The sequence below is a fragment of the Zalophus californianus genome, chromosome 9 (assembly GCF_009762305.2).
Source record: "Zalophus californianus isolate mZalCal1 chromosome 9, mZalCal1.pri.v2, whole genome shotgun sequence".
In the NCBI taxonomy this organism is placed as follows: Eukaryota; Metazoa; Chordata; class Mammalia; order Carnivora; family Otariidae; genus Zalophus; species Zalophus californianus.
The window spans coordinates 11,151,471-11,178,054 of NC_045603.1; the positions used below are offsets into that span (position 1 = coordinate 11,151,471).

General features: G+C 55.2%; 2 protein-coding genes and 1 long non-coding RNA gene across 6 annotated transcripts; 1 reads left to right on the plus strand and 2 right to left on the minus strand.

Annotated features, from left to right (window-relative positions):
• Nucleotides 1-3,096: 3,096 nt before the first annotated feature.
• Nucleotides 3,097-11,370, minus strand: MPST (mercaptopyruvate sulfurtransferase). 2 transcript variants are annotated; one of them, XM_027592880.1, is made up of 3 exons: nt 11,248-11,370; nt 6,848-7,475; nt 3,097-3,666 (listed from the first exon to the last, which is right to left on the minus strand). In XM_027592880.1, exons 2-3 carry the CDS (start codon nt 7,440-7,442, stop codon nt 3,368-3,370), a joined length of 894 nt encoding a protein of 297 aa, XP_027448681.1. In that variant the 5' UTR covers nt 7,443-7,475; nt 11,248-11,370; the 3' UTR covers nt 3,097-3,367. The 2 variants fall into 2 exon arrangements, with proteins under 2 accessions (XP_027448681.1, XP_027448679.1); XM_027592878.1 differs by having other exon boundaries at nt 11,151-11,259.
• Nucleotides 11,371-11,404: 34 nt separating this feature from the next.
• TST (thiosulfate sulfurtransferase) lies at nt 11,405-24,079 on the plus strand. 3 transcript variants are annotated; one of them, XM_027592877.1, is made up of 4 exons: nt 11,405-11,423; nt 12,001-12,078; nt 12,319-12,934; nt 23,618-24,079. In XM_027592877.1, the coding sequence occupies exons 3-4, from the start codon at nt 12,322-12,324 to the stop codon at nt 23,914-23,916; spliced, it is 912 nt and encodes a 303-aa protein (XP_027448678.1). In that variant the 5' UTR covers nt 11,405-11,423; nt 12,001-12,078; nt 12,319-12,321; the 3' UTR covers nt 23,917-24,079. The 3 variants fall into 3 exon arrangements, with proteins under 3 accessions (XP_027448678.1, XP_027448677.1, XP_027448676.1); XM_027592875.1 differs by lacking the exon at nt 11,405-11,423 and adding an exon at nt 11,510-11,632; XM_027592876.1 differs by lacking the exons at nt 11,405-11,423; nt 12,001-12,078 and adding an exon at nt 11,508-11,632.
• A 797-nt stretch (nt 24,080-24,876) lies between these two features.
• On the minus strand, nt 24,877-26,529 carry LOC113921315. Its single transcript, XR_003519639.1, has 3 exons — nt 26,422-26,529; nt 25,756-25,867; nt 24,877-24,964 (listed from the first exon to the last, which is right to left on the minus strand). It is a non-coding gene; the product is annotated as an uncharacterized LOC113921315 (long non-coding RNA).
• Between the last annotated feature and the right edge of the window lie 55 nt (nt 26,530-26,584).

Here is a 26,584-nt window from a genome sequence, read left to right on the forward strand (position 1 = left end):
CCCAACAGGTAATATATGTTGAAACTTTCGGTGCTTAAAATTAGAACGCTTTGGTAACCTAAAAATTCCATCTCTTCCTGAATGACTCATTCCCCCATAAATTCAGAAATAAAGCTCCATTGTGCTTATATAGCTGGGTTATTCCAGTAGGAGTGACACCTTATATTGTTTTGAACTTGACCTTACCTGACATCACCCCTAGAATTTGCTCCCCTTTCTCAGACTAGATGACCGAGGCCCCGCCCAGAAGGATCTGAAAGGCAGACCTTCTGGGGCCTTGTGCAGAACTGATTCCAAGCACCAGGACCAAATCAGTACATTGATTCATGATTCAGTCCACTGTGTGTGGGGCGGGGGCTTCGGGCCATGAACCCTCGTGGCAACGATCCAAGGAGTGAGCTCACATTCCCGTGCAGCTGGTTCAACAAGGTTGGAATTGTCCGGCTGTCCCCGACACAGAGGGGTGCTCAGCAAATATTTGCCAAGTGGACAAAAATTTCATCATCCTTGTTGTCCAGTGTGGCAAGCTCCTGCCTGGAATACACAGGGTGGGTAGGTCGGATTCTGGCAGAGGCTGGGACTCCGCACCGAGTGGTTAATCATTCTGGGAGTTCAGACTTGCAAGAGGCAGGGCGGAACCCAGTCAACTCCTCAAAGTTAAACAGCAGCTCTGGGAATCCTAGGAAGGCAAAGCTCAATTTCCGTTCTCCTGCTTCTGGGCCACTCTCTGAACCTGTCTAGACCCATCAGGAACCTTCCCAGAAGGAAAAGCCTCAGCTCTGATCCACTGGGTTCCTGGCTGGGAGGTGGACCGGGGTGGGGGAAGACAGCCTAGCCAAACCCCCTTGTTTAAATCCCATAGCTCAGAGTGTCTCCTCCTCGTGGAGCTGGGAGACACTCGGCCACCTTCCCTGAGCTTGTCACTTGTGTTTCCAAACCCTGAGCGACCCTCCGTTCTCCCCTTGATTCTGAAAATCTGGAAAACCACCAAAGCAAGACCCACTGGAGGGGCTTCCACCCTGCGATTTCTAACTCCAGTCCGGCCCCTCTCTCAAACTAGCTGTGTGCCCTCAGGCAAACCACGCAACCTCTCTTGAGCTTGTTTTTTCACTTGTACAATGAGTCTGTTGCCACTTCACGGTTGGTCCTCCCTTCTCTCTGGAAATATGATAGCACTGGCCAGTTTCACTGGAACACAATTCTGGTATTTGCTGTCCCCTCACCCCCAATGCCAGAAGTACAGGAGGCACTCAACATGCTGAATAAGTAACAGTCCCTTAAAAAAAAAATAACAAGAACACTTGATATTTACTCTGTGCCTGGCACCAAGCTCAACAGTCTCAGTGGATTCTTTCATGTAATCCCTGTAATGCTCAAGGGAAATGCAATTCCTCCCATTTTAAAGATGAAGAAACTGAGGCTCAGAGAGGCTCAGCAGTGACCAAGGTCAGGCAGCCTTGTTCAGGGGAGCTGAGACAGGAGCCAGATCAGAACGCACACGCATTTGCAGACAAACCCCTCTCCCTGAAGAGGCAGGGACGCTTCCGGGAGAGAAAATGAGGCTTATCTGAGCATCAAAGGAAGGAGACTTCTGAGCTGCTAGACGTAGCCTCCAGGGGAAGGGGCTGGGATCCCTGTCTACACTGTCCCTGACTGTTGTTATTTGCTCCTAGAGTGGTGGTTCTCAACAGAGAGCGATTTTTGCCTCCCAGGGGATATTTGGTCATGCCTGGGGATGTTCTGGTTGTCACAACTGGTTGGTGCTCCTGGCATCTAGTGAGTAGAGGCCAGAAATGCTGCTAAACATCCCACAATGCACAGGACGGCCCCGGCAACAAAGAATGATCCCGCCCCAAAAAAACCCTGAGCTAGAAAAATGGGACTCTGCAGGGGCCCCTGGGTGGCTCAGTTGGTTAAGCATCCGACTCTTTGATCTCAGCTCAGGTCATGATCTCAGGGTCCAGAGATCGATCCTTGTGTCGGGCTCCGGGCTCAGCGCAGAGTGTGCTTGTCGCTCTCCCTCCCCCCAACTTGTGCACGCTCTCTCTCTAAAAGAAATACATAAAATCTTTTTAACAATGGGACTCTGCAATGAGCTCTTGGCTAAATCTTTGTCTGAAATCCCTCATTCTTCCCATTTTACAGGTGAGGGAACAGACTCAGGGAGGTTGGGACTTACTTTAGAGTTCTCACCCAGAAAACCAGGATTCTGTCCTGTCGGCTGGCCCCCTCACGGTCATGGACTTGGGAGGTGACTCAGCGTCAGAGGACATGTGATGGGGGTCGCAGGTACAAAGAAGAGTAAATTCAGAGTCAGGAAACCTGGGTCTGGTCCAGCTCTGTGGTAAATCCATCGTATGCCCTTGGGTAAGTCACTGTCCACTCTGGTTTTATTCTTCTAGGGTTCTCCCCAGTACCAACCAGTGTTGCCTCTTTGCTACTGAGGGGTGCCTTGGGGGCTTGGAGATGGGGAGGTGTGACCCAACTTCAGGCAGGGGCCATCTGGGGCTTTCTCGGACACCATGTCCATCTCTGCACAAAGGACAAATACAGAAGGAGGACAGAGCCTCTACCCTCGGGAAGCCTGGGGACAGAGGTGTTCCTTGAGTACAAAGGATCAAACCCCCTGGGTCCCCCTGCCCCCTGGTAGCTCCAGAGGCTAGTCTCCAAGCATGGGATCCCAGAGTGGCTGAAGTCCAATCTGGCTGAACTTCACCCCTCTCTTGAACATCCTGGCTGGGCTGGGACAGGCCTCCTCATGTGGTACAGCCTCCTACCGGTTTAGACCGGTAGACTGTCTTGACATGAGATGCACAGGTGTGCACTGACCTGGGTGGGTCTTTGGGTGGCACTCTAGACATATCACAGCAAGATTCATCTTAAATAGCCTGGAAGCCAGAAGCGAGACCCCCACCTTCGTGGGGTAGAGGACAGCCTGCTAGGGGCACTCTGGTCACAGGAATGGAAGGGCTCTGGGGCTCCTGCCCTGCTCAGAAGGCAGGCACAGGATCCCCAAGACCCTCAGGCTCCACAGAGCCCCCTTTGCTGGGCATGCTGGAACCACCAGCTCCGCAGCAACACCAGGCAGCCCCCCAGTTAGAAAGATTTAGCCCTTGGCTATTTTATTTCCTCAACAGTGGAACAGAAAGGAGGTAGGGCCCCAGCTCAGCATGTGGGGCAGCTGCCTTCCCCTGCACCCACCACCACCTTCTCTCCTGCCTCCACTGGGAGCCCACAAGTCAACGGAACTCCTGGCCTCTGGGATGTCCCCTTATGTGCCACCTGACTCGCAGGAAGAAACACACACTCGGTCAAAGCAGAGTCAGAACCACCAGGCCTGCCACAGCTCCCTGGGTCCTGGCCAGCCTCAGTGGGTCTTCCCCCGGCCCTCGGAGATGACTTCCTCCGGCTGGGCGCGCATGTACCACTCCACCCAGGAGCCGTCGTAGATGGCCACGTTGGGCTTGCCGCAGAGGTAGGCCCCCAGTGCCACATGGCAGGCTGTGACACCAGAGCCACACGTGGCCACCAGCGGCTGGGACAAGTCCACCTTCTTGTCCTGGAACAGACGGTGGATCTCCTCAGGGCTCTTCTCCAGGCCCTCCTTGGTCAGGAAGTCCGTGAAGGGGATGTTCACCGTGCCGGGGATGTGGCCGGGTTCGATGCCTGCAGCAGGAGGGCAGGAAGGAAGGGACAAGTACAAGGGTGTATGAGATACGGCCACTGCAGTGTGAGAGCCTCCCAGGCAGCCACGGCGCTGAACCCTCTCTACATGCACCATCCCACTCAGTCCTCACCGCTAGGCAAGCCAGGTGCCACTTACACGCACCCCTATTTTACAGGGCATGCTGAGGTTCGGGACTGCGCAAGGCCGCGCATCTAGCAAATTGCTGGCTGGGATTGGGACCTACGACTCGGACCCCACCAGAGTCGCACTCTGCCCCCGGCTTCCTTCCCAATCACCCATGTGCTCGGGGGGCAACAAAGATAAACAAGCCCTCTGCCTGGCTAGGACTCCTTGCACTTGCAATAAAGGAACCGATCGGGCAGAGTGGCCAGTCATCACTGAGCCATTACAAGGATGAGGGGTGTTACAAAGGCCCTACGGAATGTCATGGGACACATTATAAAAAGATATTAACAGTAATAATAATCCTTGACATTACTGAGCACTTACTTTGTGCTTGGCACCATTCTGAACCCCTCCGCTGTATCTTCTCCTTTAATCCTCCCCAAAGTCTACGGGACAGAAATGATCATCCTCCCCTTTACACAGATGAGGAGACTGAGGCACACAAACTCAGGTGCCCAAGCCAGAGAGGCCCCAGAGCTGATGCTGTTCACCGCCAGGCCATGGGGGGCAGGGAAGCTTCTCTGAGAAGGCGCTGTGGGTGAGTCACGTAGAGAGGTCTGGGCAGCGGGGACCGAGAGCACCCCAGACTAGGGAAAGGGTGGGTAATCGGAGGAGGCAGGAAATCACGTGGTCTTTAGAGGGGTTAAAGGTCACTGGGCAAACGTGGGGACATGGGGGAGCTTGAAACCGCCTGGATTAAGACGTAGGGCTTTGACCTGACTACAAGGGGAAACCAGACTTCCATTTTCAAAGATCATTTCGATCACAGCATGAAGAACCTGGGCAAGGCTAGAGAGCCATTCATTAAGAGGATCATGCCCCCCAAACTTAATCATTTTGCTTTCACCATCCCCTATGAGGCTAATATTCCCACTTTCATGCCAAGGACTGAGATTTGCAACAGAATCAACCCTCACAGCCTATGATTCAAAAATCTTGGCCATTCAGACCCTAGGGTGGGGCTCTAGACTAGTGGCTTCTGCCTCAGTTTCCCCCTGCAGTGGAGTGACACTCCTCCAGGGAGCCGTTGACCCATATCGGTAATTATTGCCAGGATTTAGCATATAGACAGCGCTCCAAGTCCATGGGGAGGTGGGAGTGCATCCTGCATCCCCATGTAGGTGCAGAAACGGCTCACTGGGAGACATCACATAGAGACCAACCCAGAGCAAGGAAGAAGCAAGCCCTCCTCACAGGTTGGCCCCCGTCAAAGCAGGGCTGTCCCTGTGCCTTGAACCCCCACCAAGCAAAGCATGCTTCCCCCTACCCTGCCTGACCGATGTGACTCCTCATTGAGGGGCGCGCTTGTCCAGGTCTCAGCCCGTGCAGTGGGGACAATGACAATGAGGTGATGTCCGCCACTGACCTCGAGGCAGCCTTTGCATGCGCTGGCTCAGTCCACCTCCACAACAAGCCTGCTAGTGTGTCCTATCATCGCCCACTTTATGGGTGAGCAAGCAGGGCTGAGGTAGCATTAAGCACCTCTGTGAAGAGCTGTAACCACAGAAGCACACATTAATTCTATCACCTCCCATTTCTTAGTGCACTTTATGTATGCAAACACTGCGCTGAGCGTTTCATCCATTCATTCTCATTTGACGTTTGACCCTCACTGCGTCCCGTAGGCTCTGTTTCTGCTCTTATTTCACACGATGCAGAAGCTGCAGTTCAGAGATTAGGTTAGGTGACCTGCCAAGTGGCTCTCTGCCCCATGTTGCTCTCCCTCCCTCCCCCAAGGGCTGAGCTGAACGACCTCACGGGTTCAAGGTGGCATCCTTATCAGGTTGAACCACATAAAATTGCCACCTATGTAGGTTCAAAAAAATAGCTGGCTATCAGCGGTTTCCTATGGTTTGACCTAATGGCAACACTGCTCTGCACGGTTCCATGTGGCAGGGTCCTTCTCAATTCCCCAAATCTCTCTGGGACATTGACCCCATGCCAGCTATCGGGTGAGTCTTCAGGATGCACTAGACGCATGGCTGGTCCTTGCCGTCGGGCCATCCGAAACAATGATAGGACTGGGTAGCCCAAACTGCTCTGTAAGCCCAGAACAGAAGCCCCACCCCTGATTCGGGGGCATGGGGGATGCAATTCAGGGACAGACTCCTAGAGGAAGTGGCAAGTACCTTGCATCCTCCCCAAAGAAGGCATGAAGCGAAAAGCCTGGGTAATTACTGGTTGCTCACTGCAGTTAAATGGACTGCCTCAGTTCCCTGCTGGGCTGCCTCCTGACCTCGAGCAAGGTAGCCATCCTGAGACCTCATTTCCTCCTCTGTCCAGTGACAGCACCGACCTTTCTGGATCATTGAGAGGCTCACACCAACGTGGCCACTGACCAACCTGTTTGTGGGGACCCCTGCCCACCTGATCCAGGGCTTTCCTGCAGTCTCCTTGCCTGGGGGAACCCAGCTCATAGGCAGAGGCTCTGCCCCCACTCAAGCCCCAACCACCTCTATTCAGTTTCTCTCCAACCTGGGGCAGCAACCCCTCTCTCTCTTTAGTGCCCCCTCCAACCTGCCCCTGCAAGCCTTGGTCCCTCCAGGGGATGTTCCATTCACTCCCCCGCCCCAGACTCCTCCCCCTCCTGTCGGCCTCCGTCGTCATGAGCCGGGATGGTGTACACCCAGCCCCTTGGGTTTTTCCCAAACTGGGCCTGCCTGCCATCCCTCCAGTTCCGCAGAGACCACCCCCTTACATCCATAGAATCGGGGTGGGGCTGTTTGGCTTCTCCCCCTTATGCAGGGCGCCCTGGGTTCCCAACGAGTTTCGGGTAGTCACTGCCCCGAGCACGGGTAGGGGTGGGGATGGGGCAAGTATTATTGTCCACTCTTTAGGAATAAAGCCAGTGAAGCTTAGGGAGGGAGGCAACTAGAACCCAAATCCCGGGCCCCCATTAGGTGTCCTTTAAAGGCAGGGACAAGGCAGAGCTCAGGGCGCACGTGCGCCCGCGCCCCAGCTGACCTCCCGCCCCTTTGCGCGCATGTTTGTTACCGTCTCGGGGCTCCGCCTCGGTGCCCCGGAACCGGCCGGCGGCGCGGGCGTCCACCACCTGGAAGCGCCGGGATTCGAGGTTCTCCTTGATGTCCTCGTAGGTCTTGATGAAGGTGGGGTCCAGCGCGGCGCGAAACTCGGCGGGCTCCGGGCGGCTTTTGCCCGAGCTCAGCGGGAGGCCCAGGCGCAGCCAGTGGCGGAGGCCGCCGTCGAGCAGTGACACGGCCCGGTGGCCGAAGGCGCGGAACATCCACCAGACGCGCGGCGCCGCGTAGAGGCCCTGGTCGCTGGCGTCGTAGACCACGACGTGGGTGGCGGCGCCCACGCCCAGGCGGCCCGCGTACTCCGCGAAGTGCGCAGCGCTGGGCAGCATGTGGTCGTAGGGCGACGTGCGGTCGCTGCACTGGTCGATGTCAAAGAAGGCGGCGCCCGGGATGTGGCGCTCCTCGAACTCGCGGCGCGCGTCGCGGCCCAGCTTGGGCAGGTACCAGGAGGCATCGAGCAGCTGCAGGGGCTGCCCTGCGCGCGGGGCCCGCAGTACCTCAGCCACCCACTGCGCCGGCACGAGCGCGCGGAAGAGCTGCTGTGGGGCCATGGTGGCGGCGGTGGCGACACTGGGGCTGCAGGCCTGGGCGACAGGGAGGATGTCAGGAGGAATTGAGGAAGAGGCCGGCCGGGTGGCGGCAACCGCCTGCACCGCTGGGGCTGGCCCTAGCCGACAGGGGCGGTGGAGCCCCGGGAGGGCAGAGTCCAGGAAGCATAGAAAAGCGGCGGTGGCGAACCCAAGGGCAGACTTCGGTCACCGGGGCCTCTCTTCCTCTCCCCCCGCCAGGACATACACAGCACAGAGCAACAGAATGACCCTGACCTCTGGGAGAGGGCCCGGCGGGCCCTTTACCGCGGCTGGCTGGGGGGTGGGGTGGGGACGGGGCTCAAGGCGGCAGGCAGGTAGGGCCCAAAATTCTAGCCCTCCCTCAAGATGCAGCTCTGCTTCACTTGCCACCCACCAAAGTCCCTGGTGGAATTCATTCACTCATTCATTCATCAAACGTTTACATAAGCAGCCTCATGGGACTAGTAGCTGGGATTTACTGACTCCTGTGCGGCATTTAATCTCACAATACCTTAGAATACTGCAGGACACAGAGTAGGCTCTCAATTAATTTGTGGAACAAGTGGCCTCAAGAAGGTTGGTAATATTCTGTTTCACAGAGGGCGGGCGACACTGAGCGTCATAAAAAGCCTCCACGGCCTCTCTGTGGGGCTTTATTAGTCCTCCCCCCTCCCTCTTACCCTCTCGGGTGGCACCAGGTGACCCCACCCCCGCCCCCAGCTCCCCACCCGCCGCTCACGCCGAGGCCACGGTGCAGGCCGCCCCAAGCGGCTGTGGACAGCCATGCTTAGGGCGAACCCAGGGGCAAGGCTTCCCTGCTAGACTGCAGCCCCCTACTCCGCTCAGACCCCAGCTTGGCCAAGGTCAGCGGCTAAAGTGGTGGTGCCAGGCTTCACACTGGGCAGCCTGACCCCGGAATCCAGACGCTGGCGGGCAAGCACTATGCAGGCTCTGGGGGCCCAGCAAGGGCAGATTTTGCCCCCTGAACCTGAACTTTGTCTCTGAACCTTCATGCAGCAGGTGCAACAGTGACTGTGCCTCACCCCCTCTCCCCTCCGCTCCCCTGGGGGCCGGCAGCTGAGAGTACACCAGCCCATGACATGCCAGGTCACAGCCTTCCAGGGTCAGGATATTCTGAACATGTCGAGCCCTTGTACAAACAGCCCCTGGTCCGTTAGATGCCTTCGTGCAGGTCAGAGAAAGGTGCCCCTTCTGCCAGGGCACGCGACTGGGTGAGTGGAGTGTGAGCTGCAGGTCGGGCCCCCTTCCCCCTTCATCAGGGCACAACCTTACCATCCATAACCGGCAGACCTGCCACGGAGGGGTAGGGGTGGGTAGAGAACAGGTGCTTTGTGGGCCAGGCCACAGGCTAAGCACCGCAGCCTTTAATAGTGGACCTATGAGGATGCCTGTTTTCTGCATGAGGGGACTAGAGATGTGAGTGCCTTGCCCTTGCTCACACAGCTTGTCGGGGTGGCCTCAGGATCTGAAGCCAGAGTTCAGCTCCTGAGGCTGGACTTCTTCCCCAGCCCTGGGTCAGTGATGACCGGGGCTTAACGAGTCCACAGTGTGACACCTTGTGCCCCGGCCCCTCCCAGACTCATTGCAGTCTGGCTTTTAGAAAGTCACTCTACCCCATGGCCAGGCCCTGTGCTGGACGCTGAAAAACTCTTGATTTTGCCAGGCCCTGGGGTGAAAGGCCACAGGCTTGCTCAAAGGACAGTATAATTGAGGAAAGTCTGGAGTTCAGTGTGAACATGGAGGGGCCACTACCTTAGCCTAGGGTGGGAGCAGAAGAGGTGGGAAATCTTCCTGGAGCACCTTTTCAGGGGACCCCAGAAACTACAGCTTGAGTTTTAGGATAAGGTGGCTGCCAAGGGGTATTTGGCTAAGGGGTGATTCCAGTATCTGTGGGTTACACCACAGCTGGATAATGTTGGGGGATGCTGCAGGTCCCTTCTTGTGGAACCCATCTGTGAACCACAGTGGCTCCCCCCCATTCTTGGAGCTCCTGGTTTTTTTCCCGAGGATTCATTTAGAGTAGAAAGAAACCCGGATTGTGAGTCAGAGCCCCAGCCTCAAGTCAGTGTGAATCACTCCGCTCCTTAACTAGCTGTCTGAGGGCAGGCATGGTGGGCTCCCTGGCCATCTTCACTTCTTATATTGGAGCGTCCAACCTTCAGCTCTTACAAGGGGAGATTAAATAATGAATATCGAGGGGCCATCATAAGGCACTGCACATGGCTGGTTTTAATAATTTCTAAAAACAGCTTAATAAAAATCCCATTATTTCTGAGAAGTTATTCTCACAGGTGGACTTTCAACAATAGCAACACATCTAGAATCTTGGAATTTCAGGATTGGGTGGGACTTCAGAGGTCTGAGGTCATCCTGCCCCACCCACTCCCACTTGATTGGCAGTTGTCACAGAGGCTGAAGGAAGGAGAGGAGGGTCTAGGGGAGCAGGCTGTGTGTCACTGAAGGGCTCAGACCTGGCCCTTGGGTGCTGGCCAAGCCTGGCCCACTACAGGTACGGGTGCTCTGGGAGTGAAAGACTCCCAAGTCACAGGGGACAGCCCCAGGCCCATCTCAAGAGCATACACAACTGCACTAGGGGAATTGTGGGCCCCAGGCTGCCGTCTGGGGTGGGCCCTGTGGAAGAATTGGGCCTCAAGGACTTGCCCCAGCCTACTCCTTCCTGGTACCCGCTCTGCACCTCAGGGCAAAGCACAAAGTTTAGAAGATTTTCCAGGGAAATGCTTGTCAAAGTATGCATTTTTCCACTTCCTGTGAGAATATAATTATTTCAGAGTAAAAAGAATTTTTAAAAGAGGGATGAGAAAAGCATTCCAGACATATGTCACAGACATATGTATGCAAAAAGCTGAGCAGGAGCAGGGGTGGCCCACCAGTTTGGAGGAACGGGTTGTTCCATTTTCAGGAATTATGTGATGTGGTTGTGAAACAGCCATTGTTAAAAAATGAAATTATACAAACTTACAATTAAATAGGTTAATCAAAAACAAAGGCCTGGGGCGCCTGGGGTGGCTAAGTTGGTTAAAAACAAAAGCATTTTTTTTTTTTAAGTATGAAGCTTTGGGGGTGAGCCAGGTAAACAAAGGCAGCAGGCAGGCCACATGGGCTTCAGATCTGAGATTAACAACTGAGGGGTCTCAACCCCACTGTGAGCCCCTGGGGTAACTCACTCGGCCTGTCTCTCTGGTCTTTAAATAAGTTTCCGGCCTACTCCGCAGGGTTGTTGTGGGAAGTCGGTGAAACCCTAGGAGCAAAGTGCTCGCCGAGCAGGCCTTGGCCAAGGCTCGTTTCGTTTCACTCCAGCAAGTTCTTTGCCAGTTTCTTCTCTTGTAGCCTCTGGGTCACTCGGCCTTGCCTCCACGGCCTCTCTGTGGGGCTTTATTAGTCCTCCCCCCTCCCGCTTACCCTCTCGGGTGGCACCAGGTGACCCCACCCCCGCCCCCAGCTCCCCACCCGCCGCTCACGCCGAGGCCACGGTGCAGGCCGCCCCAAGCGGCTGTGGACAGCCATGCTCAGGGCGAACCCAGGGGCAAGCCTTCCCTGCTAGACTGCAGCCCCCTACTCCGCTCAGACCCCGCGGGGGAGCCCCGCGCCGCGCACCCCAATGATCGACCTCCCCCTAAAGAAAGGCAAGCGCGATGCCGCAGCAGTTACCCGGGTCTCGGGCTCCGGGCTTCCGGGATCGGTCATGGCCCCTGCGCAAGGCGCCCCCTCCCCGCGCCCGAAGCCGTCCCCTCCTCCCGCCACCAACCTGCGGACGGCCAAAGGGAGGAGACTCGGGCACAGCCCACCGACGCGGCCACTTGGAGCCGCTGCTGCCCGCGCCTTCCACTCGCCGGGCCAGGGGGACACCCGCGCCGCCGCGCCGCCGCGCCCCCGCCCCGCGCCGCACTGAGTCTCCCCGCAACACCCTGGAGGGTCCCCGGGGTCCGAGGGGCGCGACGCGCCGGGGGGGGGGCGGCCGGGGACGGGCGCTGGGGGGCGGCGCGGGGCGGGGATCGGCGGGGCGGCGCGCCGTACCCCCCTCCGGCGGCGGCGCGATGGTGCGGGCCGGCCGGGGAGGTGTGGGCTCGGGGTTTGAACCCGCCAACTTCTCCAGCGGTCAGGGGCGAGAGCCAGGGCGCCGGCGAGGGCGAGTGAGTGCGGCCGGGTGGGGCAGCGGCCAGGCGCCCGGGCCGCTCGGGATTGGGCCGCCGGTCTGGCCCCTGCGACCCACCCAGGGGAGGGTCCCCCTGGCGAGAGCGCGGCCGGGTGCCCAGCAGGGGCAGAGGGCACAGAACCGGGGCTGGGCGCGGGGCTTCTGGAGGCGAGCGAGCCCTACCTGGCCGCTGAGATTGGCCGCGGGCGGGCTCGCCAGAGGCGCGGGCGAGGGTGCGCGCGGGGCCCCAGCGACCCCTCCCCCAGGCGCCCACTCGCCCACCTCCCCAGCCAAAGGGGTTCTAAGCTCAACAGGTTCCCTCCCCCTCCCCCGTCCTGGGCCTCATTCCCCGCTCTTTTCTGGCAGGATCCCGAGGACGAGCACTGTAGAGCTCCCGGGCCCGGGCGCCCTCCCCGCCAGCTCCCCCTTCTGGGGCCCTCGGAGGTTCGGCCCCGCCCCCTTCTGCGCTGGGTTGGGGGGGGGGCCGGGGAGGGGCGGGGCGGCCTTTCCTCGCTGGAAGGGGCAAAGCTTTCCCACAGCCTGCCCCGGTGCCGCTGGGTTGCTGGGCTGCGGCGAACACGCCACCCTGGGGGAGTGCGGTGGGAAAAAAGCTCCTCCCAGATCCCGCCCCGCTGCACACACAGACCTCATGCCGCTCTCTTTCCTGGTTTCCACCCGCGCCAGGTGATGCGCAGAGCTGAAACCATGGTTCATCAGGTGCTCTACCGGGCGCTGGTCTCCACCAAGTGGCTGGCGGAGTCGGTTCGGGCTGGCAAGCTGGGGCCAGGCCTGCGGGTGCTGGACGCGTCCTGGTACTCGCCGGGCACCCGCGAGGCCCGCAAGGAGTACCTAGAGCGGCATGTGCCCGGCGCCTCCTTCTTTGACATAGAGGAGTGCCGCAACACGGCGTTGCCCTACGAGATGATGCTGCCCAGCGAGGCCCACTTCGCCGACTACGTGGGCCGCCTGGGCATCAGCAACCAGACGCACGTGGTGGTGTACGACGGTGACAACCTGGGCTGCTTCTATGCGCCCCGGGTCTGGTGGATGTTCCGTGTGTTTGGCCACCGCACCGTGTCAGTGCTCAATGGCGGCTTCCGGAACTGGCTGAAGGAGGGCCACCCGGTGACATCTGAGCCCTCACGCCCAGAGCCGGCCGTCTTCAAAGCCACACTGGACCGCTCCCTGCTCAAGACCTACGAGCAGGTGCTGGAGAACCTCGAGTCTAAGAGGTTCCAGCTGGTGGATTCACGGTCCCAAGGACGGTACCTGGGCACTGAGCCAGAGCCAGATGCAGTAGGTAGGTGTCCTGGTGGGTGGGTGGCCCCTGGGGAGTAACACCCCATGGAATGATGGAGAGTAAGGATGTCTGGGACCCTCTCCAGGTGGTGCCCTCAGTTCCTCCCGCCCCCCCCCCCATAGGTAGGTCCTGGTCTGCATCTGTGAAATGAGAGAACAGACCCAAAGCTAAAAGCTATTTCAGCTTTGACCCACGAGGACCTACATATGTGTTCCCATAGCCGCGTGCTAACAAGCAACCTAGCATCGTATGAGGTGGCATCAGCAGAGGTGACTGGTGACATCTCCACCCACATCCATTGCCCCAGCACGACTCCCCACCATGCCCAAAGGTATGTCCACGAGGCCACACATGCATCTTTGTACAGAGGCTCTCAAGGACGCCTAGCTTCCCAGGGCCCCCCTAGTTCCCCAGAAACCCACAGAGACATCAACAATGTCCTGCCCACAGCACCTCTTCCCTCCTTCCAGCACCCCGGGCCCCCTGACCTTTCCAAACAGCTGCAGCCTGTTTGCAGAGCTATAAAATAGCTGCCATTTCATGCTAAGCACTCAACACTGCATTATCTCATCCAAGAAGGCTTAATATCCCCATTTTAGAGAAGAGGAAACAAAGATGTGAGGACATTAAGTTACTTGCTCAGTTAAGTGGCAGAGTCGAGATATAACCCAGTGCTGGCTAGTTTCAAACCGGATGGCTCATCCTCTCCTGCAGACAAAGGGGAGGCCAGGAGGGTGCCACATTTTTGGAGGGGGGGGGGGAGACTCAGGAGAGGAAGTGCTGAGTTCTAGAACCTCCTCACACTGAACCTTAGAAGTCTCACCATCCCCTTGGCTGGGTTTCCTGCTTGGGCACCTCTCGTGGCCGGGACCTCACTGCTTTGGGGGCCTCTCCAGGCTGGCCTGAGCCCTCAGAGTGGCCGACACCTCCTGGTTCTGAGCTCTGTCCTCGGGCAGGGTCTGCAGAACCTAAGTCCTATGCAACATTTTTCCTAATTTGTTGAAAAATGGCTCTTCCTTTCTGTGCCTCTGAGGGAAAGAACTGTGTGAAAACTGTTTTGAACGCTCTTGAGCTGGAGGTCCCGAGAGGTCACCTCATCGGACAGAAGGGAGACTGAGGCACACGGAGGAAGGGGCAGGTCCAGGCCCTATGGCTAGTTAGTGGCAGAACCATGGCTCTCTCCAGGCCCCATGTTTTTCCTGCCCACCTTGCTCTCTGGCGGTCTGGGGTTGAAGATTCAGAGATTTAAGGCATGGACCTCCTGCAGCCCCCTCCTGGCCTTGGTCCAAGATGCCTTCTCTACTTGGGACTTAACACTGCCTTCGGGGGAGGAATGGTAGAATTGTTTCCCCAGCTGCCTCTCGGCTTGCCCTGAGCGAGCTGGAAATAAGTGAAGAGATGTCAGATCCCATCTCCTCACCCCTGTTTCAGGATGAGGGCACTGAGGCTCAGAGAGGGGGGTCCTTCCCCATCGCCCTGCTCCCTACTTCCTCCCACCCCCTCCAGATCCCGGGGAGCATGGATCCTTCCTCCTGTGAGGTCAGCCCCTCCTTTGTGGTGGGACCTCAATCTAATCTCTTGGCCCCTCTGGATTCCCTTATTAAAAAACGAGAAGAGGAATGCCAAGCCTTGCCCACCTGGCTGTGTACTTACTTAAATGCATTAGTGGCTGGAAGGGTATTTTGATTTGAAAGGTAAGGAACCTGCAAAGGGCAGGCCATCTAGAAAGCATGGGCGTGGCACTTCCTTCCCTCATTCACTAAAAGGCTTTGCTGGCCTCCAGCACAACAGGTGTTGGGGGCACAAAGGCGCATGGGGCTCGCTGACTTCATGGTCCCCAGCTTGGCGTGGGCTCAGCGGTCCAGATGTAACACCCAGGGGTGTTGTGGATGGCAAAATGCTGGAAGGAGCATCCCGGTGGAGGAGCTGGGAGTGGGCCTTGGACTCCCAACAGCTGCTTCCTGCTGACATGATGCAAACACCTTCCCTGGCCCCAGCTTTGTGTCCCCAGTGCCTTTGGTCCTGTTTGTAAGGGGCACAAGGTGAGAGGCAGACCTGAGCTTGCATCCTACCCTGGGCAGCCTCGGGGCAGGCCCTTTCCTCCTTAATGAAAGGAACGTGCTCACCTTACAGAGCACTGGGGGAAGCCAGCCAAGGAGGTGGGGAGGTGGCAGTGGATCCAGCCAGTGTCTTTATAAACCCTATTCACTTTTCCTCCTGCCTTGAGGGCAGTGAGGGTGATGAGGGCAGAGATTGAGCCCCTAACGGGCACTTTTATCTGCAAAATGTTTTATGCATGTTCTCTCCTTGACACCCACAGCAACCCTGCACAGGGTGGAAGGTGGGAGTTAGGACTGACCCCACTTTGCAGGTAGGAAAATGGAAAAGAGGGTTCTCTAAGGAGGCAGAGTGGCCAAGCTTTGACCCCAGTCAGCAGGCCTCAAAGTGGGGCCATTTCCCAAGGCCACTGCTGTGTAAGCAAACACAGGGCCTGGGGGGGGGGGGGAAGGTCACAGCTTCACAGTGTAGTGTTGCTTCATGGGATCCTGCGGCCCCTCTGCCTATGTCCCTCCCCTCCCTGGGGCTGGGGGCTGGTGTAGGATGGGGGCAGGAAGAGTGCTGAGCTGCCTCCCAGTGGCCAGGATTGGGAGCTGCCCACTGGGGCTGCCTGCGCTGGATTGCTTTGTGTCTTTAGGAGGAAAGCAAGAAAGAGCCAAACAGGTTTTCCTGGCCGGGAAAACCCACACATATCAGTGGCCTGAGAGACATTAACTCACCCCCCTGACTGGTAATAGTTCACAGCCTCCTCAGGAGCTGTGAGCTTCCTGGGGTAATCTGAACCCGGCCCCCAGATGCAGAGGGCAGGGAAAGACCCAAGAAAGAGGCCACCCCAGGTCGGGTGGTGGCAGGTTTAATAAGGGAACTTACTTACTTACAAGGCTTGTCTTGGGTGGCCAGCCACAAGACGAGATTTCCACACCCGCCTGCCAGATCTTGAAAGCTTATACAGAAGGCTTAACTCGGTTCAGTCCCATACACACTGTCCAGCTGGTCTCAACCCCACATCACTATCTCAAGGCCATGTCCTTGGGGCAGCCTCTGGGAGTGGGGAAGGCAAGCAGAATGCACATTCCAAGGACAGGGGAGGGGGAGAGGAACCTCCAGTTGCCCCGGTCCAGCTTATGGGTCAACTGGTGGTTATGTGCTCTCCATAACCCTCTACCCCTCCTAAGGGCTCTTGGAACCTCACATGCCCCCGCTTCTGCATTGTGCCCTGAGCGGTCAGCAAGGGGTTTCACGAGCATGGTGGCAGCTCCCTTGGTGGCTGTCTGGCTACATTGGAGGCAAATGCCATAGCAACAATAGAGGGACATACAAGAGAAAATACAGAATAAGACAATGATTCCCCCATCAGTGATAACGTTTTCCATCAAGAGCCCCGTGATCTGAACCATTGATTTATTAAGTCCCCTAGTGTGGGAGTCAGATTGTTCAGGGCCTTCCCTTGTATTCTCATGTGACTTAATAAAGATGACATAATAGACTCATCAGACACGACCATGCAGCATTGTGTTTGGATAATGGCACAGGTACCTCCTTGCAAGACAGTGATGATGTCTAAGGCACGCTGTTTTGGAGGACAGGTTTTCTCATTGAAGATCTGTTGGTGTTCAGTAAGGACAGGTTTTGTTGGCTATCATTCGAGGCTTGCTGGGTGAATTTAGTTAAGGGCTTCTGTGTGTGCTAGAACATCCTCCAGGCCGACAGAGGGGAAAAAGCAGCCAAATGATTGTACCAGTGAGAATCAGAACGTGCCCACCTGGCCTTGAGGAGAGGGAGGTTGTCAGCTTTAGGACCTCTACCTGGTTGTGCACACCATACATGTTGGCTGGGGGAGACGGCACTGTCAAGAGTGAGGAGATGGATTGGGGGCACCATGTGGCAGCCCAGCACCCCCACCTCTTCTCCTCTTCCAGTGGCGCTTATTCTGTTCCAGGTATAATGCATTTTAGCAGGTCTGCCTTAGAGCAGGACCGTGAGATCCCAGGGGAGAGGGAGCAGGTCTCCCTCACCCAGGCATGTGAAGTCACTCACCCATCCTGGTGGGACATCTCATTGCAAATTCCGGTAGATGACACCTTGCCCACATGTGATGGGGCTTGGTGTTCTCAGCGGCGTAACACGTTGATGTGTAAGGAGCAGGGCAATGGTTATCTCCCTCGATTTCCATACCCTTATAGCATTGGGTGTCTGGGCAAGGGTCCTCAGTCTGGCCTATGGGGCAACAGGCCCTACTGATTGATCATCCAAACATATGAAAGCCTGGGACACTGCTTTAGTGACCCAGCCAAGGTGGTTTTACCTGGGAGTAATTTAATCTGCTGCTTTAATATTCATTTTTCCTTTTTATCAGCCCTACTGCTGGCAGATTATAGAGGGATGGGGACGTCCCTTCTAGGTCATGTTCTTTTGCCCAGTTTTGCAATATGACCCCCAATCGCTGTCTTGTCGATGAGGGTATCTAAACACCATATTCCGTTTCTCTAATCCCCTCATGGTGGCAGCCTGGTTTGTAGTGGCCAGGGAAGGCTGGGGTTAGGCCAGATGTCGTGTCCACACAAACCAGGCATAGGAAAAACCCTCACTAAGGGGGAGGGGGCGATAGAATCAATTTGCCAATCTGTCACCAGTTGGGAATTCTGCTGAATGGCCCCAGGCTCCTTTGCCTGTTGCCTTTTGCATGTCGTTTACAACACACGGGACATGCTGTTATTGCATTAACCAAGTCAACCTATTTCAGGGGCAAGCCAACATCCTTGGCAATATGCCAACCCACCTGGGCGCAGTGGTGGCCGCTCATTCCATGCATCCAATCTGCTATATGCACTGAAGGGCCAGTCGCTAGGGATTGTACCCAGGCTAGGGCATCGGCCTCCTGACTGCCAGGGAGGGGGCCTCAGTGCCCCATGGGCTGGGATATGGAAAAGTGAGGAGTGCCTCAGGCTCTTGCAGGCAAGCCCAAATATCCCTTTGTCTATCCTGACCCGATAAGGACTCATAGTCATCCACCCCTCAGCTTCCCACTGCCCAAGCAATAGGGTTAATCTGCTTAAAGACCAGGGCTCAGGAGTGACTACGACCGCTGGCTGCTGTGGTGCCTTCCTCCCTGAGCTTCTCCATCTGGAGCGGCGCTGTGGACACTGCTAGGAGCTGGTGCTCTATGGGGGTACATGGGGGTTTTGCCCCCTTCCAGAGCTGGGACCAAAATCTTAGGGGGACTCTCTCCTATTGTCTGCCACAGTGCCTGAGCCATATCTTCCAGAGTCCCAGACTCATTTACTCAAATGGGAGCCCTGCTTGGGAGATGCCCAGAGATTTAACATTTCATTAGTATGTTTACCTTCTCAAAAGCAGCTTGCTGAAAGAAAAGTCACCCTTTCTTTCCCAGGCTGAATAAGGGACAGCAGCACTGTGCCTCAGGAAATACAAATCCTCAAAAACCCTACAATCCCTACAAAGGCTTGCATCTCTTTTGCCTTTTTACAGGTTGGATGGACTTGTGTCTTACCAGTCACACCGTCTGGGAAGATGTGTGTCTTACCCAGCCAAGCGATTCCCCAAAACTTTATTACAGTGCCTGGGTCTTGGATTTTCTGCAAGTTCACCACCATTCTTCCCTCACAGATGTTCCAGCAAAGCCTGCAGCATGTCCTGCAGCAGATAAAAGTTTTCACACGTTAATATTAGAGCATCAATGTAATGGGCGCATTTTACTGACGTGAAGAAGGAGAGTCGGCACAGTTCTGGGGCTACCATCCCGCGTAATTAATTCTTACTTAGGTCAGTGGTATGATCTTAGTTCTCAGAAACCTCTATTTGTCCGTCCGTCTTGCCCACAAATCTCCCTAAAGAGGAGACCCCTTTGCAGGAAATGCTTTTGCAAAAGCATCAGAGTAAAAGAATAGCTCTGATGAGAATTCATTCTAACGCAATTGACAAGGAAATGTGCTTATTTTTGTGATAGATATTTTAAAGTAAAAACCAAAATTATGATTGGTAACATGATACCGGGACATATAAAATTTTGGGGAATTTTATATACTCTTGGGAACCACTCTTATTAATAACTTCCATATAAATAGTTCCTAAGAAAAGATTAGCATCACTTCCTACTTGACGATGCTTCCTGTGTAATTTAACATATGAAATGTCTGATTAGTTTAATATTTCTCTCTTACAAGGAGGAAAAACAAATCTTTTGAGCTGGGCCAGGAAACTCCCCAAGTTGGTTCAAGGTCAATAAAGCTTCATTTAGAATTTGATTTGGGGGAAGTTTGTCAAAAATATCAAAAGGTTTTAAAATACATGCTCACATAGGATCATGCATCATTGTGAAACAACATTCAGTTATCCATTTAACCAAAATGACAATTTAAGCCTTCAAAGGCAAATAGAGAAATTGCATAGTTGTAAAAAAAAACAAAAAACAAAACAAAACAAAAAAACAAACCACTTAGCTCTTTTAATAGAGGAGACTCCATTTTCTTAAGTAATCAAAGACTTGGTAAAGACTGCATGAAACATGGGAATTTATTTTGATAAAACACAGAATCTTTGTTTACTAGGTAGGTACCCTAAAAGGCAAAGAAAAGCCTTTCATGATCCCATCAAGAACAGACCAATCGTCCAAGAAAACTTTATAGCAGATGAGAGAAAATTAAATTTCAGTTTTACATAAGTTCACTTTGATATATAGCTTATTTTTAAGCTAATTAAATAGAGCTCTTTTACAGATTAATTTTGGTAATACCTTCAGGAGGTAGAAAAAGGTATATTTAACATATATCCATAGACATATGTCAACATACAGATAGAGACCCCATAACTTAGCCCCCAGTGAGTAATCCTGGGGAGACTGGGGGCTAGGCTTTGGACAAGGGAACTTCTAGAACAGTGTATCCCTCCCCAACCCCCAGATTTTTTCCTACAGTCTCTGTGGGTACTGTTTTGGTCATCTCCTAGGGTGTTTACATTTCAAAGACATGATAAGATTTACAACTTTGGGTTTAGTTTTCCCCTAGGTTTGGGGGCAATTGCTATTGGAAATTTTCCTTTGTATTAGGGGTGGGAAGGAATGGGGCATCTCCCTTTCCTCCTCGACCACAACATCCTCCTCTTCATTCTGGTCTCTTGGCCAGTGAGCCACCTCTCAGCACCCTAATCAGCCTTTGTCACAAGCTCCTGTGTCTTAATCCACAGCATCTCGTGCCTTCCTTGCCTTGCAAAAAAAAGGGGTGCACTAAGGTCCCCAGCTGACTTCTGCTCTCCCGCCTTGGCTGCCAGCCTCAAAGCCAGCAAAGTAGTGGATACCTGCACACCCTTCTCTAACCTCAGCTCTTCCAACTTTCTAACTTGACTTTGAACCTCTAGCTGGGCACCAGTGTCCAGCTGAACTGCCCACAGTAGAGGCCAGTGCACTGTGACAATCATTCCGTTCATTTCTCTGGCGCAGTGCTACGCATAGTTCCTTAAACAAGCTCAATAAAGCAGCCGGAGTTTTGGGGATGCCCCTAGACTCATGCAGAGGTCCACAAGCACCTAACATATGGGTCACCCCTCCCCACATAGAGGTCACTGGCCGACGTAGGATTTCCCGCACGGATGCCTCTTTCCCAAGGCCCATTTCTTCAGCCTCCTGGCTGGCTGGCCAACTTTTAGTTACCAGCTTCCTCTGGAGCCTCCCCGGGGCAATCTGAAACCAGTCCCAGAGGCAATGCAGAGGGAGAGGCTGAAGAAAAGGGCAGGCCACTCCAGATTGGTGGCGGCAGGTTTAATAAGCAAGGGAACTTACTTACAAGGCTTGTCTTGGCCTGGCCATACCATGAGATTTCCACACCCACCTGCCAGATCTCAAAAGTTTATACAGAGGCCTTAACTGTGTCCCTTACACACTGTCCAACTGGTCTCAGACAACAGCACATCACTATCTCAAGGCCATGTCAGCGTCAAAGGCGGGGAAGCGGGGAAGGCAAGCCGAATGCACATCCCAAGGACAGGGGAGGGGGTGAGGAGCCTCCAGTTGCCCTGGTCCAGCTCATGGGTCAACCAGCGGTTGCATCCTCTCAATGACCTCCCCCACCGCTGGCCTCTTCTTGGCCAAAGCTGGAGCGCAAAGTCCCAGGCCTCTGAGCTGTTGAGGAACATGAGGGTTCATCGTATCCATTCCCCTGGCTCAGTCCCCTTTTCCAGAAAGGCTCAGGGTAGTCCAAGAACACAGGTTTTAGGGTCGGACTGATCTGATTTCACTTCACATACCTGTGTGTCCTGAGGCAAGTTTCCCCACCTCTCTGAGCCTGGGCTCCCTGTCAGAGCCAGGAGGATAATCTGGCTTTGTGAGGATTCGAGAAGACAAAGCTCTTGAGCTAATCCACCGTCTGGCACCTAATGTCACAGGTCTGAGCACGGGGCCCTGCCTGCTGGGGGGCGGAAAGCCTCGAGGTCCAACTTGGGGGGGGAAAGCAGCAGGAGTTCCTGCTTCGGGGCCGCGTGCCTTCCCTTCAGTTGGCTGTTCTCCGAGGTTCTCTGGGCCAGGTTCATCCTGGGCCTTGTCACGCACGGGCGGTCAGTGCCTGCTCATTGAAATTCCTCAGACGGGCCCTGATCCCTTGTTGGCAGAGGAGAAAGGAGGACCCCCGCCTCCTGAGGCTGGCCCAGTTTTGGGAAGCCCGCGTCACAGAACCCCCCCCCCCCCCCCCCGCCGACTTCTTTACTCAGAAGAGGTGCCTTTTATGTAGTCAGAAGAAAGCAGTAAAGCTGTTTTCACTGGGGATTGGGAGGAAAGAAACAAAACAGCATTCAGAACTTAACAAACGCACTTTTAAATGCGCTTAAATTCAGCCCACTGCCTGGATGCCGAAAGATTTTTAAGTTGGGTGTCTTGGCAAAGGATGCCTTTGAAGCCGACAGATCTATTGTTCCTCGTTGGTAGGGTCAGCGCACATCCAGGCTCAGGTTAAAATTTCCAGACAAAAAAGATAAAATGACAGCAGGAAGAAATCACTGTAATTTATAAGTTCGGACACCAATTCATTCAAAGTTACTCTTGACTCATGTCAGGGAATTTTGCAAGCCTCTTTGGCTTCAGGGTGCGGGGAATGGGATGTTGCTGGCATGATTGTGCTCCTACTATGTGCCCGGGGCCACTAGGGGCTTCTACCTACCGTCGCTAATCTTCTCCACAAGCCTGTGAGGTAGGTGGGGTTATCTCTCCATTTCACAGATGAGGAGACTGAGGCTTAGGGGTGCAGGGCCTCCTGGCTGCACCCTGCCCCAGCATGTGCCTTGGTCCGGTCCTCTCCCTCCCACTGCGGCTCACCCTGGTCCTGCCCTGTCCTGTGGTCCAGGTTTAAGGGGGTGGTAGGGAATTTTGGAGGAAGGGTAGCCCAAAGAGATGCCTAAATCTGTCATGGGCTCCGCTCCCAGCGTCTAAAGTCTACCAGGGCGTGGGGTGCTTGAGGAAGAGAGGAGCGACCTTTGGCACGCTGAGGGAGGGACCAAGGCCTTGGCCCTGCAGGTGCCTCCGGCTCTGGCCTTGGCCCAGATCTCTTTGCCCTCCCCCATTGCTGGCTATTCTGAAACCAGGTTTGGCAGAGGAGCCTCACTGGGAGGGGAGACCATTCCGGAATAGACCTCAGAGCCAGCTCAGACCCCCACTCTACTTCTATCCAAGCCTTTCAGCATTGCTAGGAAGGGCCTGCAGGGACCACACTGTCCCCATCCTCACCCTCCCCCAGGGTAAGTGGGAGCATCAGCATCTGAGGGTGCATGGGCCAGGTGCAGAAGCTGGTGCTTTGCTCCTTACAACAGCCCGGGCCCGTGGATACTCTCATTCCCATTTTACCCCTGGGAAAACCAAGGCTCAAGGAGGTGACATGACTTGCTTAAGGTCACCCTTCTGGTAAGTGGCATAGTTGGGATTCAAACTTATGTCTAGCAGCAGGTCATACGCTCTTTCCACAACTGCGCTTAACAGGCATGTCGGGGGACTTGGTGTAATCCTGGGTCTGCCTTTGCCTCTCAGCGTGGCCTTAGGTGAGCTATTTAATGCTGCTAAGCCTCAGTGTATACATCTGTAAAATGGACATTATATTTTATGAATTTGTATTTCTATTATCTTTGATGAATCATGTGGTTATCCATTTAGCATCTGTCTTCCTTGCTAGAGTGTAATCTTTCTGAGAGCCTGGACTGTGTCCACCACTGTGTTCTTAGCAACTGACCCGGCACGAAACATTTGCTTCTCCATAACCCTATGAGATAGGTATGTCCCATTGAGCCCATTTTACAGATGAGAAAACTGATTCAGAGAAGTGAAGCGTTTGCCCAAGGTATAAGTTAGTAAGAAGGCCAGTAAATGGCAGAGCTGAGATTCATCCCTGTCCTCCCAAGCAGGTATGATTTTGGGCATCCCTACTTCAAGGCAGGTTTTGGGGGAGGGGGCCCTTTGTCTTCTGTCTCCAGCCTTCAGTGTAGGTTGGACCAGGGGTAAATTGAGCTCTGAGAAGGGCAAAGGTACTACTTTTGTTTCTGAAGCTCCCTGGCCTTATGGCCACACCCCACTTGTCCCCGCCCCCCAGTGCCGCTCCTAAACCTGTCCTTCCCTCTGTCCTCTGCTGCGCCCAGGACTGGACCCGGGCCACATCCGAGGCTCAGTCAACATGCCGTTCATGGACTTCTTGACCGCGGACGGCTTCGAGAAGAGCCCAGAGGAGCTGCGTGCTATGTTCGAGGCCAAGAAGGTGAACCTAGCACAGCCCCTCATTGCCATGTGCCGGAAGGGAGTCACCGCCTGCCACATCGCCCTGGCCGCCTACCTCTGCGGCAAGCCGGATGTGGCCGTCTATGATGGCTCCTGGTCTGAGTGGTTCCGCCGGGCACCCCCGGAGACCCGTGTGTCCCAGTGGAAGCGCGAGAAGGCCTGAGTGGTGGGCCTCCTCGCTGGCTGGCAGCTCCCATCTGTTTAGTGACCGCAGCCTGACATGCAGCGCATACCTCTTCAGCAAAGGAGACTGACCACGTTTTAGAATTGCTATGCAAAGCTCTCCTTTCCCCTGAAACACTGGAATAAATTGCCTTTTCTGAGTAGCTGTGTTTGCCTGCCTCTCCTTGGGTGTCACCCTTGCCCCATGTGCCCAGCTCCTTCATGTTCCTTAGAACCCACCGAGGCCAGAAACCTCCAGAGCAGCCCCTAGCTGGGGAGGCCATGCAGAGGGTGCCATTCTATCATTTCGTTTTGGCAAAGGAGGCCACCCGTTGTCCCATGTCAGGTACAGCATACTGGGGCCTACCTGGAAGTGGGACAGGAAGCTGAGGAGAAGCAAAACCGAGCCTAGCTGGGCGCACACTGCTCCTGCTGCAGGCCCAGCGCTCTGGGTGCGGGCAACAGGGTGGGGGCACCCGGCCTTCCAAAACTGTGTCACCCCACAAGGCCCTGGGGCCCCTCAGAAGAGGCAATGCTCAGAAGCAGGCCCGAGGAAGGTGGCCTCCACCTGGGGTGTCCTTGGCTCAGAATATGACCCTCTGGGGAGCACATGAAGAGGGGCTGGAGAAGCAGCCTCAGCCCCGGGAAACAGTTCCAGAGCCCTGGCAGTGTGAAGCTACCGAAGAAGACCGGACCCTCGTGGCTGGATTTTGAGTTTCCTAGAAACAGGCTTTCTAAGCCCTCCTTTGGGGCCATGTGTTGGAGGACCTATAGCTGATGTACTGAATTCAGAATCATCCGTTTACAACTTGCTGATTCAGGGGGCACAAGCCCCCCCTCACCCCTCAGGGTCGGCAGGTAGCCCCCTCAGCTTCCGAGCTCCCACCTGGGAAAGTGAAAACCCTGGGTTTATTTTGACGGGAGATGCAGTTTCAATACACCCACACAAAAGAAGTTAAGTCACAAGATTTATTACTTACAGATCCCAGACATGGGTGGGGGGTGATGAGCCAGAGGAGGGCAGTCCTCTGTCCCAGGTCACCCGTGAGCTGGCAAGACAGAACAGAGAGCCTATTACTCATAAGGCAGTTAGGGCTGAGGGCACTAACTTTCCATGGGCTCAGCTCAAAGTGGTTATTTTCCTAGGTTCCCTGGGAAAGACAAAGCTGGAATTTGAGACAGGAATCTTAAGCTCAGGGCCTTGTCTATGTCCAGACTTGGGGTTCAAGGAGGGTTGTCCTATCGTCAAATGTCTGGGCAGCACCTCAGGAGGGCTGTTTTCCCCTCACAGGCTGCACGCTGACCCCTGGACTCACCTAATGGGGCTTCCCTGCTTCCACCGCGCAGCCTTCCTGGGCAAAGACAGGGCCACCGAGGGCCAGGGACCAAGTCTGTCGATGACGTGCCCCAGCCCTTAGGCTGGCGTAGAGGCGGGCAGGTGCTCAGTAAATGCTGAGGAGCCTGGGTGTCAGGCTGTATCAGGCTGAAGGCCTGAGGGGTCTGCGTGGAAGAGGGCTAAGGCTGACCCTTCCTGCCTCCATGCTGTCCTTGTCATGCCAGCTTTAGGTCCTTTGTTGGAGCCTTGAGTGACCAGAGAATCCAGCGAAGCCACGCCCAGACCCCCCAACCCACAGCAACTGCCATAGGGAATGTGTGAAGCTGCTGAGTTTGCGGTCATATTGTCACTCAGCAATAGATAACGTGGATGAGAGTAATCCCAGGAGACCAGTGAGGAGGCAAGAGGTCTGGACTGGGGGCCGGGGTGGGAGGCGGGCAGTGGAGGTGGCTGAAGGGGTGCGAGTTTGGTGTACTTTGAAGGCCTTGCTGATGAGTCGCTTACGGGGTTAGCTGTGAGTTACAGGAGACATCTCTCTGTGGCAAGCGATGTGCTAGGCGCTTCTCGAAAGTGATTTCGCTCAATCTTCGTTCTTACCCTTGGCGGTGAGCTGTGTCTGTTTCACATATGAGGAAAGTTCAGCCAAAGAACTCGGCCAAAGTCACTCTTTTCTTAAGTGGCAGGCCCAGACTCAGGGGTCCCGAGTGTCACCAAGCTCTCTGCCACCTGGGGAGCCCCTGGAAGGCTGGCATGAGGAGGCAGCCCCTGGACCCCTACCCCTGCTAAGCAACAGCCAGACAGGACTGAGTTCCTGCTGACACCAGCTGCAGAAGCCACTGAACTATTCATCTTTGGTAGCCCTCGTGGTTCGAGCAGGGGAGAGCCGACTCTCGTTGTCTCATCCTGCTCTCATTTTACTCCTTGGTCCCTGATCCCTTCATGTCCAGCTCAGAGAGCTTCAGGTGCACCTTTCTCTCCCCTCCCCTCCCCACTCCTCTTGGCCTATATTTATGCTCATAAACACATCCAGGCCTTTTATAGTCAAGTCCCGTCTCAGCTGTTAAACTCCTATGCATCCTTCAAAGCCCAGCGCAAATGACTCATTTCCCCAGACAAAACTCATCATTCTCTCTACTTAATCCTTTGTCATCCCAAGAACTTCCTTTCCACTTGATGGCATCTGGACCCTCTGTGCCTGATACACAACCTGACACATGTGGGGGGCTCTGGAAACATTTTGAGGGGATGAGAGGGTGAACGATGCCTGAAGGCTCCTCCCCCTCCCCCCAGTACTGGCTTTCCCTGGCCTCAGTTCCCTAGGGTGGGCCTAGAA

Excerpts from the sequence above, each read along its gene's own strand:
- MPST (XM_027592878.1), bottom strand. The coding sequence starts at position 11,186 with ATGACCGATCCCGGAAGCCCGGAGCCCGAGACCCGG. Across the intron at positions 7,476-11,150 it reads GCCCGGAGCCCGAGACCCGG|GCCTGCAGCCCCAGTGTCGC; the intron begins GTAACTGCTGCG and ends CCTGTCGCCCAG. Across the intron at positions 3,667-6,847 it reads CGAGGCGGAGCCCCGAGACG|GCATCGAACCCGGCCACATC; the intron begins GTAACAAACATG and ends CTCCTGCTGCAG.
- TST (XM_027592875.1), top strand. The coding sequence starts at position 11,537 with ATGGTGCGGGCCGGCCGGGGAGGTGTGGGCTCGGGGTTTGAACCCGCC. Across the intron at positions 12,079-12,318 it reads CCCTTCTGGGGCCCTCGGAG|GTGATGCGCAGAGCTGAAAC; the intron begins GTTCGGCCCCGC and ends CACCCGCGCCAG. Across the intron at positions 12,935-23,617 it reads GCCAGAGCCAGATGCAGTAG|GACTGGACCCGGGCCACATC; the intron begins GTAGGTGTCCTG and ends TGCTGCGCCCAG.